This window comes from Helianthus annuus, chromosome 5 (assembly GCF_002127325.2).
Source record: "Helianthus annuus cultivar XRQ/B chromosome 5, HanXRQr2.0-SUNRISE, whole genome shotgun sequence".
Lineage (NCBI taxonomy): Eukaryota > Viridiplantae > Streptophyta > Magnoliopsida > Asterales > Asteraceae > Helianthus > Helianthus annuus.
The window spans coordinates 15,540,213-15,562,192 of NC_035437.2; the positions used below are offsets into that span (position 1 = coordinate 15,540,213).

General features: G+C 35.4%; 4 protein-coding genes across 4 annotated transcripts; 2 read left to right on the plus strand and 2 right to left on the minus strand.

Moving 5' to 3' along the window:
- Positions 1 to 1,153: 1,153 nt before the first annotated feature.
- On the minus strand, positions 1,154 to 2,266 carry LOC110942740 (leucine-rich repeat extensin-like protein 3). Its single transcript, XM_022184504.1, has one exon. It carries the CDS (start codon positions 2,264 to 2,266, stop codon positions 1,154 to 1,156), a length of 1,113 nt encoding a protein of 370 aa, XP_022040196.1.
- Positions 2,267 to 2,733: 467 nt separating this feature from the next.
- Positions 2,734 to 8,512, minus strand: LOC110940071 (serine/threonine-protein phosphatase PP1 isozyme 2). The gene is made up of 4 exons (XM_022181628.2): positions 8,037 to 8,512; positions 5,022 to 5,581; positions 3,776 to 3,993; positions 2,734 to 3,001 (listed from the first exon to the last, which is right to left on the minus strand). The coding sequence occupies exons 1-3, from the start codon at positions 8,233 to 8,235 to the stop codon at positions 3,820 to 3,822; spliced, it is 933 nt and encodes a 310-aa protein (XP_022037320.1). The 5' UTR covers positions 8,236 to 8,512; the 3' UTR covers positions 2,734 to 3,001; positions 3,776 to 3,819.
- Positions 8,513 to 14,287: 5,775 nt separating this feature from the next.
- On the plus strand, positions 14,288 to 16,751 carry LOC110940072. The gene is made up of 4 exons (XM_022181629.2): positions 14,288 to 14,596; positions 14,679 to 14,892; positions 15,614 to 15,799; positions 16,381 to 16,751. Exons 2-4 carry the CDS (start codon positions 14,725 to 14,727, stop codon positions 16,462 to 16,464), a joined length of 438 nt encoding a protein of 145 aa, XP_022037321.1. The 5' UTR covers positions 14,288 to 14,596; positions 14,679 to 14,724; the 3' UTR covers positions 16,465 to 16,751.
- A 2,809-nt stretch (positions 16,752 to 19,560) lies between these two features.
- Positions 19,561 to 21,302, plus strand: LOC110940073 (metal tolerance protein B). Its single transcript, XM_022181630.2, has 2 exons — positions 19,561 to 19,686; positions 20,057 to 21,302. Exon 2 carries the CDS (start codon positions 20,057 to 20,059, stop codon positions 21,233 to 21,235), a length of 1,179 nt encoding a protein of 392 aa, XP_022037322.1. The 5' UTR covers positions 19,561 to 19,686; the 3' UTR covers positions 21,236 to 21,302.
- Positions 21,303 to 21,980: the final 678 nt, after the last annotated feature.

Genomic DNA, 21,980 nt, shown 5'->3' on the forward strand with positions numbered 1-21,980 from the left:
CCGTTATTGATTTTGAAAGGATATGAACGCCCTATTTTACCCCTATTAAATCAAATCAGTATTTAAAAAACACTATTTTAATTATAATATTGCCATTCTAATCTTAACCATTAGATCAATGATCTAATGGTTTATATTCTTTCCTACCTTTCTCACAAAAACTATCTTTTTTACAATAACCTTACCCTATATATATATATATATATATATATATATATATATATATATATATATATATATATATATATTATAATTTTTTTCAGGCCCTATCTCGATTTGGGCCCGGAGCGACCCGGCACTTGCTCTGGACCGGCCCTGATAGTATATATATTACAATTAGCAAAGTTTGTGAATAGTATGTGTTTTGACTTTCAGATTTTTTTTGGTATTTTTTTTGTTTTTGTATGCTTTTACTCTTAAATTTTAGTATCGACACTTATAACCCCTTAATTTTTTAAAGATTTTGTAATCGAGTTTTACGTGTTTATTTTTATGTACGTGTGAGTATACATTTATGTTGACTTACATTTCGACGTTAATTTGTCCGAAAATAAGTCCTGTTAAATATAATACGTTCCCGTGCTTATTTTTATATATATTTTCAGTTGGTGTACGATTTAACGTAAAAAAAATTTACAAAACACCGTGACAACGCGCGGGGCAATTTACTAGTTATATACAATATATAATTAACAATTCAATTACCTATATGATCAAAACAATTAATTATACATATCAATATATTATTAACGAAATTTAAGGGAGGTAAAATTGTCAAAATAAAAAATACAATTGGTATAAGTTAAGCTTTGATTAGCTTCTTTTGAAAATCAAAAGCTAAAACCGTGAAAACAAATATTTAAATGTGCGTGCTAAATATGTACACATCCTGTAATAATATATAAACACATAGCATGCATGCTGCAGAAATGATCATAATACTGCGATAGTATGATATGTTGTTAATTTGATGGATCAGAATTACAATATGGCAACATGCAAATCACCTTGTAAAATACCAAGTACTACAATCCATAGAATTCTGTTAATTAATAACGCAAGAACATGCTAATTGTGTATGGAATCTAGAAGATGAAAAGTGAGATAAGCCTAATTATGCTGATGCTAGGTCCGCAATTGTTACGATTATGGATTAGTAGGGTGGCGGTGGATGATCATAATAGTACGGTGATGGTGGTGGCTGATCATAATAATACGGTGATGGTGGTGGTGGAGTAGCAGATGGTGGCGTGTGGGGTGGGAATGGTGAGAGGGGAGTATGAGGTGGTGGTGGTGGAGTTTGAGGGGTTGGGGGAGGCGTTCTTATAGGAGGCGGTGGAGGTTGGCGTGGTGGAGGTTGCCTGCAAGGTGGTGAATGTGGTGTTTTTGGTGGTGGTGAAGTTTGTGGCGTTGGAGGAGGAGTTTGTGATGGTGGTGGTGGTGGAGTTTGAGGGGTTGGGGGAGGAGTTCTTATAGGAGGTGGTGGAGGTTGGCGTGGTGGAGGTTGCCTGCAAGGTGGTGAATGTGGTGTTTTTGGTGGTGGTGGTGGTGGTGGTGGAGTTTGTGGCGTTGGAGGAGGAGTTTGTGGTGGTGGTGGTGGTGGTGGAGTTTGAGGGGTTGGGGGAGGAGTTCTTATAGGAGGTGGTGGAGGTTGCCTGCAAGGTGGTGAATGTGGTGTTCTTGGTGGTGGTGGTGGTGGTGGTTGAGTTTGTGGTGTTGGAGGAGGAGTTTGTGGTGGTGGTGGTGGAGTTTGAGGGGTTGGGGGAGGAGTTCTTATAGGAGGTGGTGGAGGTTGGCGTGGTGGAGGTTGCCTGCAAGGTGGTGAATGTGGTGTTTTTGGTGGTGGTGGTGGTGGAGTTTGAGGGGTTGGGGGAGGAGTTCTTATAGGAGGTGGTGGAGGTTGGCGTGGTGGAGGTTGCCTGCAAGGTGGTGAATGTGGTGTTTTTGGTGGTGGTGGAGTTTGAGGCGTTGGAGGAGGAGTTTGTGGTGGTGGCGGATTATTTGTAGGAGGTTGTGATGGTGGCGGATTACACGTAGGAGGTGGGATTGGTGGAGTATGCCTACAAGGCGTCGGCGGTGGTGAATGTGGTATTTCTGGTGGACTTTGTTGTGGTGGTGGTGGTGGTGAATAGTAACCGTATTGATCCATCACTGCTCCGGCAAGCGGTGGGGTAGGAGCAGCAACCATTGGTATTGCTATGATGAAGAGGAGAAATAGGGGCTTGTGAAGCTCCATTTTTTGTTGAATAGCTTCTTTCTTGGACATAGGAGTTATATAGAAAACAATGCACGTGATCTGCACATGCAGCTACAGAAGCATTGAGTTTTGTAAGATAAATATTACACACACATTAGATTATATTATAGGAGTGAATGGTCAAGTCCAGTTTGATACTAGATGGTTTTAAGTTGACCCATAAACTATATCATTAACCAAAAAAGATGATGTATAAATGTTTTCAACAACCAAATTCTTGACCCAACAAGTAATATATCACTCTCAGCACCTACAAAGAGCAACCTGCTTAATACAGTTACTATTCATTGCACATACACACATATATCATATATGCAAGTGAAGTTTGGTAGCAACATTAAATGCAAGAAATAAAATCAACCTTAGTATCAACAAACTACACTCCAAATGAAGCAATGTCTTAAAACCCCTCTGCAGCTTCAACACCTACCCACTCAAAACAGGCAAAAAGCTTAGGACCAGAAACACACAGAATATAAGATTTAAGAGCGACGACACATGCAATTGTGAGATGTCAACAGTAATAATACATTACAGCGTCAAACGATTTACAAAGCCAAATGTATTTACAATGTCATCATAAATCGAACGCCAATATCTTAAAATAAAGACTTTTTTCCAACAACGATAACGGAATTAACTAGCAGGCTCCAAGGCAGCCTTTAAAATACCAAAATACAAATCTTCTTAATTGATATCCAATCTTTATGGATGTTCTCCTGCCTCTTTCATAGCCAATGGATTCTGCAGGTTGAATCAGTTAGGAGTGCGTGGACAACAATATGTAATCAGTTAGGTGTGCACAGTTCGGTTCGGTTTTTGGGCAAAATCGAAACCGAAATGTCGGTTTTCGGTTTTTGAAAACCGTTCGGTTTCGGTTTTTACACCGGTTCGGTTTTTCGGTTATTTCAGTTTTTGAAACAAAAGTATGTAAGATTCAAAAATACAAAAGTATAATTTAAAATTTAAGAATCTTTCTTATATGTTTACATTTAAGTTATTATACTTAACCTTTTTAACTAATAATGTTCACATAAACCTAACCTTCTAATCTATTTTTTTATGTTTCTTCAAAGTTTTTATTAGGACATTTTCTTTTATAATACATTGAAGATTATTTTACTTTTATATTAATATTTGTAATTTGTTCTAGGCAATAAATAAATCATCTGAATTATAAATAAACATGTTAATGTTTTTATTATAAATACTTAATACTTAATATTTAAGAATAAAAATTAATAAATTCTAACAGCATGGGTTAAACACTTGAATATAAAAATATATGTTTTTTCGTTTCGGTTCGGCTTTATTCGATTATTGAAAATGGTTATCCGAAAACCGAACCAAAATTTTCAGTTATTAAAAATCCGAAAACCAAATCACCGGTTTTTGTTTCGGTTCGGTTTTGTCGGTTATTTCGGTTATGCTTTGGTTATTTCGGTTTTCTGCTCACCCCTAAATTTGGGATGTTTGAATATCCAAACGTACCAGGGATAAGAGACTAATGATACTGACCTAAAAATCGAAGGGTCCCCACATTAAATCATGTCTTGATAGCATCACAAAAATCTAGGTTTTCTATCAGCTGGCTTCAAGATTTGAAAAGAACACATTAAGCTTTCATCAACACTCATCATCGTACCAGCGTTATCAAATTCACCGCAGTAATTTGGGGCTGAGAATATAGTAACAAGCTGTCTATCAGCAAAGAACTCGTATCCATCTTCAACAACCTACACAAAGTAACATTCAAGATTATAATAATGAGACAAATTACAGACCGCAGCTTCCACCCATTAGTTTATGAACTGGTCCGTCAGTCTGACTCGAGTTTTATCTCTAATAGGTCAAAAACGGTAAGACACAAAAATTAGGTTAGAAGTCACCCAAATTGTATTTTTAATGGCATCATTTATTCAAATAATAAGGTTTTGAAATAAGATAATTTTGTTAATCGTATATGACACACTAGTTATATATGTAAAAAACTATGCAGTTAATGCGGTAAAATATCGGATATCGGTCAAGGACCGATATTTGAAATATAGGTTGTCTCAGTGAGATATCGGTGGGATATCGGCAATTTTAATATAATGCAAAATTTATATATATATATATAGCAATTTAACACCAATAATTCAGTGATATATCAGTGATATATCGGTTATATCGGTCAAATATCGGTGATATATCGGTTATATTGGTCAAATATCGGTCAATATCGCCGATAATATCGGTACCGATATTTGACACCGATATTTTACTAAGGGACCGATATAACCGATATATCACAGATATTAACTGCATAGGAACTAAAAAATAAAATAACGTTTACAAATTGTGTTTCAGGTCAACGTTGCACAACCGGAAGAAATATTCCTGTTTCTACCTAGGGGTGTAAATGAGCCAAGCCGCTCGTCAGCTACTCAAGATCGGCTCGCTAAAAGCTCAAATTAAGCCGAGCTTAAATGAGCTCGTAGCTCGACCCGAAAAATAAGCTCGTTTCAAAAACGAGCCCGGCCCAAGCGTCACTTATTGAGACCGAGAGCCAAAACGAGCCCTATTATTTATATAGAAATAATGATAAATGTAAAAAAAAAAAGTAAACTAATAGATAATTAAAAAATAATATATGAGCCGAGCTCGAGCTCTCTCACGTTAAACGAGCTCGAGCTCAACTCGGCTCGTTTACACCCGAACCCATAACTCAACTTGGCCCACCGACCCATTGCCACCTGTAGAACTACAAAAATGTGAGAACCTGATGAGCACGACAAACAAGGTCCATATCATGCTGCATTAAGAACTCAGCCACCTTATCAGCACCAAAAGTGTAGGACACGCCCCTATCATTCATCCCCCACCCCTTAACATCCCTACTAGGATCCGACCAAAGTAAATCACAAAGCAAACCAGAATCCGGAACATCCGTCGGGCGGGTCAAGTTTCTTATCTGATCTAGGTTCGTTAGATCAGGAGAAAGACCACCATGCATACATAGTATTTTGTCATCTATAAGAGCAGCCACAGGAAGACAGTTGAAACACTCGGTAAACGTTTTCCAAAGTCGAACATTGAAACGGCGTTTACATTCATCATAGAATCCGTATATCCTGTTGATTGAAGCACATTCATGGTTTCCTCTTAGAAGGAAGAAGTTTTCGGGGTATTTGATTTTGTAGGCGAGTAAAAGACATATGGTTTCCAGACTTTGCTTGCCACGGTCCACGTAATCACCCAGGAATAGATAATTTGATTCGGGAGGAAATCCTCCGTATTCAAATAACCTTAACAGATCCCCGTATTGTCCATGAATGTCGCCTGAAATTGAGAATAGAGAAAATCATATATGCAGGATAATAATATACATTTTTTCAAAGCGATTAAAGAAATTTTAAGCATTTGAAAACACTTTGGATGACTTTCAACCGACTTGACCTGGTCAACTGATTTGACCTGTTTTATTTTAGCTAACAAACTTGTCATATTTAGCACTTCTTGCTGTCTACTGTTTTTACAGCTCTAATAAAACTAGATAGCAACATAGTTATCGATAGCGAACAGCGGTCAATAGCGACAAACGACCTATATGCTACGAAGCGATAGCGACGAAATAGCGCCCGCTATTTTGTGTATAGCGATAAGGTAGTAGAAAATTTTAGAAATAAAAATATAGCTATTTATAATTATATACATATATTATAATGTTAATTTTATACTTTATATTTATAGATTTGTAAGTTTAATAACCAGAGGATGGTTCAAATGAAAACCACTTTTATTGTGAAAACTCGAAAACTAACTAAAAAAGCCTAAAAAAACCTAAAAAACATACAAATTTTTTTTTTACAATTTTTTTTAGAAAAATCGCTACTTTTTATATATGGAAAAAAAATTTCAAAAAAAAAAAAAATTTTTTTTGGTTGTACTGCACATGTGCACTAATACGGAAAGCCTAAACCACTTAACCCACCCCCCACCGACACCCCCCAAAAACCTAAACCCCCCCCAAAAAAAAAAAAAAAACCTAAATTCACCCTCTCACCAAAAGCCTAACCCCCCCCCCCCCAAACCTAAACCCCCCACCCCCACCCTCCCGAAAACCTAAAACTAAACCCTAAACATAAACCCGAAAAAAACCTAACCCCCCACCCCCACCCCCCAAAAACCTAAACCCCCCTCCCCCCCACACCCAAAAACCTAATCCTAATCCTAAACCTCCAAAAAAACTAACCCTAAAAGCTAAACTAGACTCAAAAAGCTAATTTTAAGCATGTAATGCACATTGTAGTACATGTTATATTGCACATGTGCACTACTATAATAATAGTATTGAAAACAAGACGACACCATAAATCTTTTTTTATGTCATAAAAAATATGCTCGAATATACTTGAATGAAAGATAAGAAGATTTGTGATCTTATGGTGCCATTTTTGTTTTAAAATGATAACGTATGGAGAAATGGAAAATGTTTGAAAAGTTATATATTTTTTGTTCCAATTTTACCCCTCCTTCATTAAAAGTCTTCCCCCCTCCTTTTTAGTGGGTTTTAGTTAGTTTTCTAGTTTTCACAATAACTAGTGGTTTTCATTTGAACCTTCCCCTTAATAACCAAATGTAGACTAGTAAAGATAGAGGGGGGTAAATGTTAAAATGCACAAACTAATTTCACTCTTTTTATGTAAAACTACAAACTAATTTAAACCTCAAATAGCTAGATCGTCACCCCAATTGTAACCTCCGTCGTCCAGAACTCGAGATCTGTATAGATCTGTATACGACGGCCATGAAATTACAAAAAAAGCACTGGAAAAACTATTATGAACGCCATCAAAACAAGGTATCGCTTCTTTCTTTCCTATCAATTTGAGCCTTCGGTTTCCTTCTTCCTCGTTTCCGACAGAAGTTGCAGCACCGGCGCCGGAATTCGCTGCCGGACGTCGCTATTTGATCGATATGTGGTCGCATAGTACCTTGTAGCGGCATATTCGCGATTGCGTCCGCTATGGACGCTATTGATAACTATGGATAGCGATAAAAAGTTCATATACGCTCAGAAACTTAATTGATTTACTACTTCCCTCAGAATCAACATTGAAGCCTCCTGTGGCATAAGCTTAACACTTCACCTCATTCACAACTTCTATCTCACCAACTCCGCAAAAAACATCACCTACCATGGAGACATTGCATGGTTTGTGTGTCTTAACATCCAAAACAAACTCAAGCACAAAAAAGAAGACTATAACCTTCTCTGTTAACCATATCTAAAAAGCTAGCTAACACGGTATAAACAGAAATAGCAATGTTAGGTCCATAAATCATACACAGAGTTGCCGCATTCATCACTCCCATAGTCACAACTCAAGCAAATAAACATCAAAATATTCATTAACCGTCTACATTACGTTTCATCACAAACATGTAATTATACGCTAATCCCTTAACAACCGAAAGGCGAAAACTTACCAAAAACAGTCATGAATAATAGCACATAATTCAAGTAAACAAATGCATCCCAAATTCCATATACCCAATCAAACAGCACTCACAATATTCACAACCATGAAAACTTGCTACTCAAAAATCCATCAACATGTAAAAATGCCCCCCACAAAAAAAAAAAAAAAAAAAAAAAAAAAAAAAAAAAACCCACAAAGCACAAACAAAATATCAAACAGAAAGAAGCCAAAAATCTTGTTTTGGATCCTATACAAGAAAACCCATAAACCAATCTACAACAAAAAACATAAAAATGAAAACTTTTTCATACCACAGATCTTAATCGGAGCTTCGAGCTCCAAAAGATTGGGCTGTTGGAGAAAGATTTCACGAGAAGTGGTACAAAGCAACCGGATCTCAGCCTCCGAGAGCTGAACCTGGCGAGCGGTTCTCGCTTGACGAAACTCCAACAACCGGTTGATGATATCATCGAGTAAAGCAGGGTTCATCCCCTCTCCATTTTGAGCCATTGAAACCCTAGAATTCACAATACCTTTTGCTCCTTCCTTCTTTGGAATTATTATATAATAATATAAATTTGGGGATATATGCGCCTCAATAAGTGGTGATAGCGATGAATTGTGATTATAATAATAATAATAATATTAATAATTAGGTTAAATTAGAGGGAGAAAATGGTGGTTTGTGGGGGAGGAAGAACTCCGATGCGGCGGAGATGCCGTTGTTGTTCGATGTTTCCCAGATTAAGAATATAACCTGGGAGCATACGGAAGCTCTAATTTGTTAAAACTGTCATTATATATATTTGTTTCTTTACCATTTTCTATTTTTCTTCATCAATGTCTAAAAAGATATTTGTTTCTTTACCATTTTCTATTTTTCTTCATGAATGTCTAAAAAGCTACTGTCTTATGATTTAGCTCCAAAAACTCGTTCGATATGACTAGGTTTGTAACAAGCGGGAATGGCTCGGTTTGGCTCGTTGTTAAGTTGGCCTAGTTTGGTTCGAATTATTTTACTTTTGATATATTAGATTTGTATATATATAACGTGTTATAGAAATTTGTTTATTATTTACGGTATTTAGGTGTACAGTTGGATATTTATGACATATTTGAGGGTTGATTAATCAACTTATACTGTATTTCGTTAGAATTTGCAACTTATATTGGCTTGTAGTGTATTAAGTTGAAATTATTTTGGATATGTTTATTTGAACTGTTGAACGATATTTTATACTAGGGATGATCGTGATTCTGGTACCGTATCGAACCGGTAATGGTACTGAAAATCGTCAAAACTCGGTACCGGTACCGAGATGTTCATATGGTACGGTACCGGTATTTGAAAGTAAAAATCGTATTTTATCGGTACTGATACCGAAAATGTCAAAAAGTTGGTACTGGTACCAAAAGAATTCGGTATTGGTACCAAAAGAATTCGGTACTGGTACCCAGTACCAAATTTTCATCCGTATTTTACCTTTGAAAATCTAAAGCTATATATTAAGATTTCTTTTTGAATTCGAGCCTAACCAAGACGCGCTCAAGCTTAGATTTTTATTAGGGGTGGCAAAATGGGTGGGTTGGGCAGGTTTGGGTAATGGGTTAGGATGCATATGGGTTAGAATGAGTTTGGGTTAGGATGAGTTTATTAAGAAATGAGTTAGGATGGGTTTAGGTCAAGATGAGTTTTTATCAAGATGGATTTGGGCATGATAGACTAAAAATATAAATAAATAAAAAAAATTTAATAAATCAAAAAGTCAAAAAATTAAAAAAATAAAAAAAAATAAAAAATAATTAAAAAAAAGCTCCCTACTGCACAACAGTCACGATGAACTTCATTTGTTTTCTCTATCTTGCGTTTTTTTTATTGCTGCTGGAGTGCTGCTGCTGGCATGGAGTTTAATGCTTTCTTCTCTACAACAGCCCCTGATGCGGAAATTATTATTATTATATCATTTGGTCAATAATCAAGAAAGCTGAGAGCAAAATGCACATACCATCATCATCATTAATGAGGACACTTGCATTCTGAGTAGTAGCCATTTTTAGTTTGATTTACTACTCCAAGTGCAGGCAAACAACAAGCCATTCTATTAAGAATCTGATTTTGCATTTGACGATTTCAACAAAATACCACAGGCATTTAATCAATCATATAATATACCATAATGTAAGCAAATACTTTTAATAGAGTTGTTAAAAGAATTATAATACATATTAAAAAGAGCTCCCACTACACAAAAAAAGACATAATTTCAAAAGCTTTCTTAACCCCATTTTGTCCAAGTGGTATTTTCTCAAAATAATTCAAACTATTGAATGGTCTTTACTCGAACTGAATGAACTAACTTCATCTTCAAACTCGGGATTAGTCGACATAATTTGTCTCCCACAAATAAATAAACACATATACTCTATTAATCATTCTCCATAGAATCAATGATAATCGACTAATTCTAAAAGTCAACTTAACAAAATGACGATAACAAAACAAGATTAACATCAAATTAAACTCCAACAAACGAACAATTAATTCACTAGTCAACGATAATTCATCAAACTCCAACAAACAAACAATTAACTCACTAGTCAACTACAATTCATCAATTTACAATCAAACAAACTGTCTCTGAAACCCATATTCTTTCGTACTTTTTTCTCTTTACCACGCGATAGGTCAGCGAAGCGTGAGCGGGGACCCACCATAGCCTGCCTTATAGAAGGCTGATGAGCCACCCGCTTCTATAACTGGCTATTCCTTATCGGCATTTCAAGACAAAATCTTTCATGATCCATCCCGGGGTACCAAAAGTCAACTTAACAAAATGACGATAAGAGAACAAAAATTCTTCGAATTAAACTCTAACAAATGAACCATTAACTCACGGAAAGCCTCAATCAGATCGTGAATTGTAGAGATCAAATTAAGGGGTTTGGTGGCTGTAATCACTGGTTTGAAATCAAATCGTGAATTGCAGAGATCGTGATGAGGAGGTTTGAAATCGACGATGATGGTGAGTTAGGGTTGAATCCACGAAGGGGATTCAAAAGCGACACAAGTCACACACCATTCCCATGAAGTCTGATGCGTGTTTTAGGGTTAAAGAGTTAAAAAGCCATCCTGACCCATGTTAAAATTTAGATAGGTATTTTAAAACTCATCCTAACCCATCTTGACTAAATCCCTAGCCCATTCTGACTTGTTTCTTTTTTAAAGAGGCCCAAAATAACCCAAAATATCATGGTTGGGTTTTCGTTGCCACCCCTAATTTTTATCTCACTTTAAAATCCAAGCCGAGCTGAGTTGGCTTGGTTTCTAATATGAGCTTCATCTTATCCTCAACCTCAGGAACTCCAGCTTGTGTAAGCACGGGCTATAGATTATATAAGTTTGATCTGATTCAAACTTGACATCTCAAATCTCAAATAGCAATACCCGTTTTATTTTTTTTGATGCACGGTCATAGTTTGTTATTTTACTATTTTATAAGATTTAGTATCAGATGATATCTAAATGCAGGTTTTGATAAATTCTTTAAACAAATGAAAATTATGATATGAATTGAGACTTTAAAGATAAAACACAATAAAATTCATAGAAATTACACATTTAGTCTTGTGTTTAGCGGGGTAGGGTTTGATATTGAGAAATGGGTAGCGGCGTAGCTTGTTAACCGTCTACCTGCCATTAGTCTGTAATCGTCTCTGTTTTAATGAAAATGACCTATCCATTAAGGGTGTGGGCTCTACACACAAAAAAAAAAAAGTTCAACACTTCCATCAAGATTGATATATCATCTTTAATGACATCAGGATATTATCAATATATAAGATGGGATAGAAATAATCACAACCATGAGAATAGAGTAGAAGTAAAGAACATGTTCCCTACCTCTAAAACCCAATGGAAGTTGTAGGACCAAACACTTTATTGGGAGATGATGTTGTTTGTGGTGTACTATTGTCTGTTGGATGTTGATGTACTTGATGTGGCTTGGTGAACCAACTTGGTGGTAAAGTACAATCAAACTATATTGGGAGGCCGTTTAGGTCCAAAGCAAAGGCTTTTAATCTTCAAATTTTATAATACCTCAATCTTTAGAAAATTTGTTTTTTTTTTTCACATATCATATGTTATTGGGTTTAGTTTGAATTGTTGGGTTAATGTATACTGGATAGTAAGAATGAAAACAGGTAGAAGAAAAAAAGCACCTGCTCTTTTGATTTAGGCTTGATCGGTTGGTGAATATACCCGGTAGGGTAGGGTTCGGTTCGGTACCGATATTTGAGGGTAAATACTTGATGCGGGTCCAAGTGTAGAGGAGCGGGTCATCTTGTATTTGGAGGCCCTAGATCGTGTAATAAAAGGGGCTTCACTAAAATGGCTCTAACTTGGGCTACGGGGGTCCGTTTTGGGCGTGCGACCAGGCGAAACGAACGTGAGAACGAGCTCCATCTTGCTGCAAACCACCTGGTCATCGTCCGGGCCAAAAAACGCTTATTTCTATTAGTTATTTACGTTTTTATGTTTTTTGAAGTGTTTTGGGCATTTTGTTTTTGAGCTTGTGTTTGGCCTATTGTCTTTTTGAGGCCCATTTCGAATTTCTGTTTCTATTTATATGTTCCTCTAGTAATGTGAAAGATCAGACATCATTTTGAAATTACTCATTTTTCACTTCAAATTCTGTACCCTTTGGGTGGAATTTTGGGGGTTTGGGGAAGATCTACACGGGTATTTACAGAATCAACGTGTTTGCTCTTCATTATCATATCACGTGCTACATCAATACTGGTACCGAAAACATCAAAAGTCGGTACTAAATCGGTACCATTTGCTCATCCATAATATGGAGTTATACAAAATAACTTTGTAACTTTGTTAGAGTTTGGAGACCCCAATTCTTGTGTGGGCCATAAGCAATGGCTTAGTTTCCTTAAACAATAGGATCAGACCTACATAACTGATATAGCTTAACAACGGAAGAATACATAACTTTTATTTAAAACTGTAACATCCACTTATCCACGAGTAGATCTCTATACTAATAGATAAAAATAAAGCACACATTGATTGTTTTAAGGCTTCTTTCTTTGATTTTTATCACTTATCAATTTACTTGTACTATTTTTGTCACATGTCATGTTCTGAGTATCCTCACATTTTACTAACCCTTTTAGTTATTCTTGGATAGTTGGATGATTGATTAATTTTAAATTTATAGTAATAAATATTTTTTCTTCTTGAAAATTTAGGTATTTTTTTTAGACCGGTCAACATTTAGATTTAATTAACGAATTTACTGCAAATAAATTATAAATAAGTCGTAGTTAATATATAATTATTTGAAATTCTATTATGCATAACTTTAAATGTGTATCTCAAGATATCTCATGGTATTATGATATTATGATGCATGCAAGAATTGTATTAAGACTGAGAGTAGAAAAAAATCATTACAATCTTGACCATTGGGGTTGATGATCTAGTGACAAGGCAGTTCCTTTTAAAATATTAAAATGTGAGATTTTGGGTTCAAGTCTCACAAAAAGCAAAAAATTTGTTGTTAAAAAAACAATCAATATATGCCAAATGTAGATTTTTTTTTCTTCCCAAATGGGTGTAGTGGTGTCCCATAATTTGACAAGGAAGAAGATGGGATGGTTAGGAGATTTTTCAAGAACTTTATTTTTTTTTATAAAAGAACCTATTTTAGTAAATACTATTAAAACAATCCGTTTTGGTAAATAACTTTCTAACTACACCCATTTGGAGAAAAAAAGAACTAGCCAAATGTACACCGAAAGGCGAGAGTAGCATAGATTAACTCGGTAATACTACATGAGTTACATCTTTGACATTATTTGATTGTGAGACTAACAAAATAATTCAAAAAAAAAAAAATTCCAAATGAGTTGCTTGAAAAATATGTAGAAGTATATTTTTATATATATATTTTTTAAATGTTCATTTAATTGTTTCGAAAAGATATATTTTTAGAAACATCCTTTAAAAATAAAAAAATTACACGGTGATTATAAGAGACAGTTTCTTGATGTGTTTGATGAATTGACCAACTATATATTGCATTTTATATAAATAGGTATTTAAATTTTATGATATATTGTTATACATTTTCTTTTACCATGATTACATGTAATAATATGTAATCTTTTTCCATTTAGTAAATGTGTCTTAATCTGTTATCTAAGGGTTTTTTTTTTCTTGTAGCATGATCATCTAACTTTTTTGATTGAAAAGACAAAAGAAAACCAAGGTGGAAAAAGTTAACACATGTTACAAATTATTTCAATATTTTCTTTTGATATTTGAATTTGTTTTTTTTTAATATTAAATTAATTAATAACAGATTGCTTTGTTTGTTTTCATATTTTTTTTTCGATGATGACATTGGTTTGTTACATTCTACGAAAGGTTTAGTCATTAAAAATTTTCTTTTTGAGGGTCTCATTTATATTTATATTTATAATTTATATTTATATTTATATTTATATTTATAAATATAACAATTGATGAAGGCCCTTAAGAATAGTATAGGATTCCAGGTGAATATGACCGCCATCTGCCGTTCTCTTCTCACCTTTGCAAAACGTCTCATCTACCCTACCACACCGCTTCACCCTTCCAGTTCTCATCCACCCTGCCATACCACCTGATGCTTCGAACACTCTTCTACCAGATAACCCCGTTCACGCCGGCGACACAAGCAACTATTACCGTCGATTCTTAGGAACAGTTTCCTCATCTCAGCCGCTGCTTTCTGATCCAACGTCCACTATGTGTTCGCCTCTTCTTCCTGGCCGGCAGGTGTTAAAGCTTCTGTGGCAATCGAAAAGGATTCAGGTACCTCACGCTAGGGTTTAGTGTTGCTGCTTTTACCCACCCGCCACAATCGACCTCTTAGGTTTGCCTCTGTAAATCGCAGGTGGAGATGGTGTTGGGTTAGGTTAGGGTTTCGCAGGTGGCGAGCGATGGTGATTGTGGAATGCCCGTCTGCATCTTCCACCTCCACCGTCAACATCCGCCTCCACACTCACACCTTTGATAAGGTACTGGATGTTAGATCGGAGGTTTGCATAGCTTCGCCACTGACGGTAATCAAGCGCCTAAGGTTCCGATCAAGTTCTGACAGCTTTCTGGTAAGCCCTTTTTTCTCTTGCATGTTCGCTATTTGGTTAGATCGGCTGTTCGTGAACCTTAACCCAACGGGTCAGATGCTCTTGGTAGGCCAATATAAGCTTAAAACTCAATTAAGGACTGTGGATTTGTGCGAGATAGTTCCTTTGATGTTTTTTAATGAAGTAGCAAATCTTATTTCTTTTAATCAACCAAGTCTGGAGCTTTTCATGTTTTCGTCATCTATGTGGTGCCTATATATTTTAAATTTCATGTATCACTATAATGGATTCTATTTTTTCTTACTATTATTGTCGAAGTTTGCTTCAGCATATCACATTGTTCTTTTAGCGTGTATATCCAGAATTTACCAACTATAGAAGCAAATGTAATGGTGTTTGCAAAGGAAATACCCAAGAAGTGCTATTGGTGTAAATTTACCATTTTTTTGTACTTCACTTTCAATGAGCATTTTTTATGGTCTAGGATTGTATAAGAAAGGGATAATTGAAGTTGAATTTACCATTTTAAGTTAAATTTGATGATAGAGATATTATTTAAATGAAGTTAGGCTTCACTGTAAGAAGGCAATCATCTGAGTTTCGTCTGCTCCTGCCCAGCCTGTACAAGAGGAGAACTTAAACAAGTTTGAAACAGATGTGTGATTTAGAACTTTAAATAGTGATGTCGTTGTCACTTTTAGTACTATTGTGATATGATAATCTGTTTGTTTTCGTGATTCAGGAGCAAGTTATTTATGATCTTAAAGGGGATGTGATTATGTGTGACCCTGAAGACGAGATGAATGTTTTCAATGGTGAAAAGATGTCAAAAAGTCAACAACCTTACTTGATGTGGGAGCTTCTTCCAGTGATGACAAAGACAACCAAGAAAAGATCATCGAGTTGGATACCAAAGCTAAAAACACAGGTATAAGATGGCAAAATTGGTGATATTTTTTGGTATAGGTGTTCCCAGGTAGCAGGGGCCGACCTAGGTGAAGCCCAGGGTGGGCGGGTGCACCCCTTGAAAAAAAAAATTTAGTGTATTTTTTAAGCAAAAAACTCGACCACACTCCTTGAAAATATGCTTGAACCACTCATCCGCACCCCCAGCAAATAATTTCTAGGTCCGCCACTGCTAGGCACGGTCGGGATATCCTAGGCAGTCAAAAAGGTTCAAAAAAAGGGATACTAAACAGAAAAAATCAATAAATAGCATAAAAAAACTAAAACAATAGATTATTTTTACAAAAATAATGAACATACTAAATAGCACAAAACAACAGTGATGAAGATGGCCTTGCGTGTGTTTTGAGGCACCTAGCCTTGCCCCTGTATGCCTCTTGCACCTATATCTGTAAACACACATGTTCTGCATATTTGATGTTTACTAACCCTCAAAATAATTTTAGGTTTGTTTACAAAAACTTGAATGTTGGGACGTGAGGTATAGTTATATGTTTATGGATAATGTTTTCACTAACCATGTACAACCTGTATTGTGTGTAGGTATGGCTCGCGTGCAATAGCGTTCGAATGAAGATCTCGGATCAGAAGAATAAAACTTTCTTTTGTCATACCATCCCCGGTTAGAGCCCTCTTTAAATAGAGTGGTAACTAAATTGTGCTCATGTTATTTGATAGTTTTGTCGGCAACAAACTCGAATACATGTTTGTTATTATGTTTTGTCGGCAACAAACCCATCCCGGGTTGGTTCCCTGCCGCAACGCGCGGGTGGGAACAACCTAGTTTGGTATAATGGAGCGACAACCTGCAAAACGGTGAATATGTGAAGACATAGTATGACTTTTGTATGTTTTCTAGGTTTTTAAGAATGGAATTAAAAGAAACTACAAAGAATGCTTCAGGTTTGATTGAACGCTCAACGGATCAAGAAGATGATGGTGATTTTGATTTTGATAATTTTAGCCATCACTCAGATGTTGGTGAAAAATACATTATGTAAGTTTATACAAAAAAAGCCCCCAAAAAGCTAACGTGATATGTAATTTAAAAAAAATTATAATTAAAAAGATATTATTATTAACTATCTTAAAAGTGAACGTCAGAGGATTTTTCACCAACATCCCTTAAAATTTTATCATATTGCATTTTAAGTCCCTTGAATTTGTACACTGAAAGTTTCCCAAAATGACATCTTCCACCAAACTTTCTTCATAGTGCAGTATAAATTTCTTAAATTTGCTACACTTCAAGTTTTACAAAATGACAAATTTATCTTTAGACTACTACTATATATTAGGTTTTACAAATTTATCTTTAAGTTTCTAATGTTCCAGTTTTACGATGCCATATATAATATATGTTTTTAACCTATTATTTTCTTCAGTAATTTTCGTTCGCTAATTTCTTTTTTAAAGCACTAATTTGTCGTTGACCTCCTTGAGTTTCTAAAGTTTCGAGATTATCCCTTTCTTTCCTTTACTTTAAAAAAACTAACCTTTTACGTGCGTATTTTATGTATGCGTCGGTATAAATTCGAGTTGGTTTACGTTTAGACGTTGATTTTTTCTTAGAAAACGAGTCCGCTCAAATATAATACGTTTCCGTGCTTATTTTATGTACGATTTCAGTTGATCTAGGTTTTCGATGTAAATTTTATATCAAACCGAGTGTGGTTAATTATAATGCATTTTCGTTCGACGGTATAAATTTGAGTTACTCTATGTTTCGACCCTTATCAACGCAAGACGGGTGAAATTACAATTATATTATTATTATTATTATTATTATTATATATCTATTCTAAAAACTATCGTCCTTGATGTTTACATCTCCCGACTTTGGTCCATTCACTTTGCAAAACACTCATGGTTGTCCCTTCATGTTAATGTGTTTTCTTTTTCCTTTTGTGGTTTCTATTTTTTAAAACTATAATCTAATTACACATGTCAGTTATTTCACTATACATGCTTTATGTTTTTTTTGGTACGTTAGGTTATAAATGTACATAAATGCGATTTATTTTACATTTTTAAATAACCGCAATGTTTATATAGATTACAATGAGGTGAACCGAGTACGTCGAAACATGCATTTTCACATGGTTAATGCATGACATCACGCTTGGACTAACCCATTCAATGTTTGCAACGGCACGCGGCGCAACGCACGCGGGTCATATTACTAGTTAGTTATATAACTGTTGTTGTTCAACCCGTGTTTACCAATGTCAATATAATTTTTGTTGTTCAACCCGTGTTTAGCAATGTCAAATTGAATCCGAACTTATGAATCTGATTAAGCATATAGTGTATCTATACAGAACATATAAATTTAACAAAAAATAACTTCCCCAATTATAAACTTTTTAGTTTATATTTGCTGGTCGCAAGCCCGTAAAGGAGGGGGGTTTGGTAAGGTTATTGTAGAAAAGACCAAAATTGTGAGAAATGTAAGAAAGAATCTCAGCCATTAGATCAAAATTAATTGAAAAGGGTAAACAAGTAATTTTATCATTAATTCAATTAATTAAAAACTTCCCATAACCGCCACCTTAATTATAGGAAGTATATAACACCATTCAGCAAGTATATAACACCATTCAGTAAGTATATAACATCATTCAGCAAGTATATAACACCATTCAGCAAGTATATAACACCATTCAGCATTCAACACGTATATAACACCATTCAGCAAGTATATAACACCGTTCATTGACTAAACATCTGATCGAAACATATTTTTTTCTCTATATAAGTATAGCAATATGGTACTCATATTAAAGATAAAAAAACGCTCGTTATTATGGTGTAATTTTTTTTTTAAAAAAAAGTTACGTATAAAAAGTTATTGACGTTTAAAAAAGATGGGGGAAGTTACATGTGCATTACCTAATTTCTAGTGGGTTTAAAAGACTATATTGCCCCTAGATATTTCAAATCAGTCCAAATTAATGAAAATATTTTACAATTTGGTCTCTATTGATCTCAACCATTAGATCAAAAGATTTAATGGCTGAGATTTTTTCTTACCATTCTCACACTTTAGGCCTTTTTTACAGGATCCTCTACCGGGGTTTTGATACTAAATATGTTGAAAAAGGATAATTTTGCAAAAGGGTCTCCATTTCGTATTTTGCTTAGGGTCTCTAAAAACGTAGGAACGACCCTCTTTATAAAGAAACAATTGGGAGCTATTTTCCGCTACAAAGTTTATAAAAACCTAAACCATTGGTCCATATCAAAAGGGCGTTACACATCAAAGCAATTACTTCATGCCATAATCGCTTCTGTTCATCGATGTTACACATTAAAAGTAATCAGTTCATGAGCCAATGAAGTACAATTTTTAATGAAACTAATTAAAATTTCAATTGTTTGTCGAGCCAAAGTGCCAAACAAGGATGTATCTATATAAAACCATACAAACAAACAGTTAATACTCAGAAGCGTTGAGAAAGTTAGCTTTTGATCCGTTCTATATAGTCCAGAAGGTCAGGGTGGTAGTTACATATGAAAGCTTCCATGTCTCTTAATTGAATAAAAAAAATGGACGTGGGTGCCATTTACTAGTCAAACCAATAGTCAAACCATTGGTCAGTTATGGCACCACAGGAGGCCACTTGGAGAAGCTTCCTCATTTGAACAAGTAAGAATATTAATAGGAACAACAATATATAAACTTAACTATAGTTTATGGAATCAATAATGTATAAAACATATATTATATAGTATAGATTATAGTTGCAATTATATTCTATTTTCTCTCTCAGACGTTCATCTTCTTTCACCAAATTCTTTCCAGATCTTGCACAGGGTTTTTGTCAGTTTCACCAGATCATATTTAAGGTAAGTCAACCATAATTTGTGTATAGATTTCATTTGTGAGAAATGTTAATAGTTATATTCAACGTGACAATCTGTTAAAAGCCCTTTAAGATATAGAAGAATTCCAAACACCTCTTACACTTGTAACTTGTTTCAGTTCTGGTAGAACACTATTCTTATACGCATATCGCGACCGAATACTTATTATTTCAAGTGTTTTATGTATCTAAACAATTTCTAATTCTAGCTTGCATCCTGAAAGCTTGTGTAACTGATTCCCAAAATGAATTATAGATGAATTTTTATATTAATCTTCCAACAATCACGGTTAAAAGTAATAAAACTTACAAGATCAAAGGTAATTCTATAACCATCATAATTTCTAATGCAGATGGAACGTCATCATCGTCATGATCATCATGATCATGAAGTTTTGATTTCTATAGCAGAGCACCGTCTCGTAGAAGTGGAGATGCCAAAGGCTTATGAAGGAAAAGATGTTATAGCCAAGCTGTCAAAACCGTCTTGTGACCGTTGTTGCTATTTCTCCAAACATGAACAAGATGTTTGTGATTCGGACCAACGGTCCAAATCTACGACCAAGCTTTGGGGACTCATGTCCTTTTACCTAATCGTTATGGCCGTGGAGATTGTTGGAGGGATTAAAGCCAATAGTCTAGCGGTTCTTACGGATGCAGCCCATTTACTCACTGACATTGGTGGATTCTCAATCTCTTTGTTCACTGTGTGGGTTTCGGGATGGAATACGACTCCACATCAATCGTTTGGATTCAGTCGGATAGAAGTTTTGGGGGCGCTTTTGTCTATACAACTGATTTGGATTGTTTCTGGGTACTTAATATTTGAAGCTATTGAAAGAATGCTTCATAAACAATCAGAGGTAAATGGTGCATTAATGTTCCCCATTGCAGCTTTCGGTTTCGTTATCAACTTCATGATGGTCATGTGGCTTGGTCATGGTCATGAACATGGCCATGCTCATGGTCACAGTCACGGTCATGAACACGGGCATTCTCATGATACTTGCATTGCGAAACATCAAGATATAAACGAAGAAGAGGGTGCGAATTTGGTGGTAACAACTTCTAAACACAAAAATGGGGCAATGAACATAAACATTAAAGGGGCTTACTTACATGTAATGGCGGACATGATTCAGTCGGTTGGGGTGATGGTTGCAGGATTGGTGGTATGGATACGACCCGAATGGTTGATAGTTGATCTGGTTTGTACTCTGATCTTCTCGGTTTTGGTTCTATGTACGACTCTACCAATGCTCAAAAGTATATTTTCTATATTAATGGAGAGCACACCAAGTGAAGTTGATGTTGTCGGCTTGAAAACCGATCTAGATAGCATCAAGGGAGTGCATGATGTTCATGATTTACATGTATGGGCAATAACACAAGGGAAAACTGCATTGGCTTGTCATATAATAGTCGAGTCAAATGTGAATTCAAATGAAATACTTCACAAAGTTAAATCTTTATGTGAAAGTAAGTATGAAATTCATCATGTAACTGCACAGATTGAACCTTTATGTTTATAACCTTGAAGTATTTCCCTCTCCTGCCCTGCAGTGTCCCAAATTTGAGCCTTTATTGTTTATCTCTCAACCCGTGTTCAAATCAATGGGCCAATATTAAGGAAAAGATATGAGATTTAAGATTGCATTATAATGGTTTACAATGACAAAATTCCAAATACTCAAATACAAATAAAAGAGATAACATGTTCACTATGCATGGTTTCTAAGGTGTGAATCAGTGATATAATAATGATGTACAGAGGTAAAAGTACCGATGGGTTGGTGTGTGAAGGCAAAAATTTGGCAAAGTTGAAGTCCGGTAATTTAAAGTGTGGATGAGTTGTGGTGCGCGCGTATTTACATAGGTATTTACAGTGAATTTTACACACGAACTCGGTTTTATTATTTATAAAAATGATTATACCTTAACATTAAAACACATGTAGGTCCGGCTAGGGGAGGATCTAGTCGCCTAATCCTTGTTGTCAAACACACCCGGTTGTGCGGAATCCAACCGGAGATGCAAACCGAGATAGAAATCGACAAGAACGCGAGATACAAGACACGTATACCGTTTAACACAACCGTATATTCAAACCGACAGAGTTTTGTTACAAGATCATACAATATCCGGTTAACACACTAAAACTCTCTCTCGGTTCTCTCGGGTTCTCGCTTGTGTCTCACACTCTTACCGAAAACACTGATTTCGGTATGTATATATATGTTGTTCACTTGTGCGATTGGACTTGGGATCGGCCCATGT

Excerpts from the sequence above, each read along its gene's own strand:
- LOC110942740 (XM_022184504.1), bottom strand. The coding sequence starts at position 2,266 with ATGTCCAAGAAAGAAGCTATTCAACAAAAAATGGAGCTTCACAAGCCC.
- LOC110940071 (XM_022181628.2), bottom strand. The coding sequence starts at position 8,235 with ATGGCTCAAAATGGAGAGGGGATGAACCCTGCTTTACTCGATGATATC. Across the intron at positions 5,582-8,036 it reads AGCTCCGATTAAGATCTGTG|GCGACATTCATGGACAATAC; the intron begins GTATGAAAAAGT and ends TCTCAATTTCAG. Across the intron at positions 3,994-5,021 it reads TTGTTTGTCGTGCTCATCAG|GTTGTTGAAGATGGATACGA; the intron begins GTTCTCACATTT and ends TACTTTGTGTAG.
- LOC110940072 (XM_022181629.2), top strand. The coding sequence starts at position 14,725 with ATGGTGATTGTGGAATGCCCGTCTGCATCTTCCACCTCCACCGTCAAC. Across the intron at positions 14,893-15,613 it reads CAAGTTCTGACAGCTTTCTG|GAGCAAGTTATTTATGATCT; the intron begins GTAAGCCCTTTT and ends TTCGTGATTCAG. Across the intron at positions 15,800-16,380 it reads TACCAAAGCTAAAAACACAG|GTATGGCTCGCGTGCAATAG; the intron begins GTATAAGATGGC and ends TATTGTGTGTAG.
- LOC110940073 (XM_022181630.2), top strand. The coding sequence starts at position 20,057 with ATGGAACGTCATCATCGTCATGATCATCATGATCATGAAGTTTTGATT.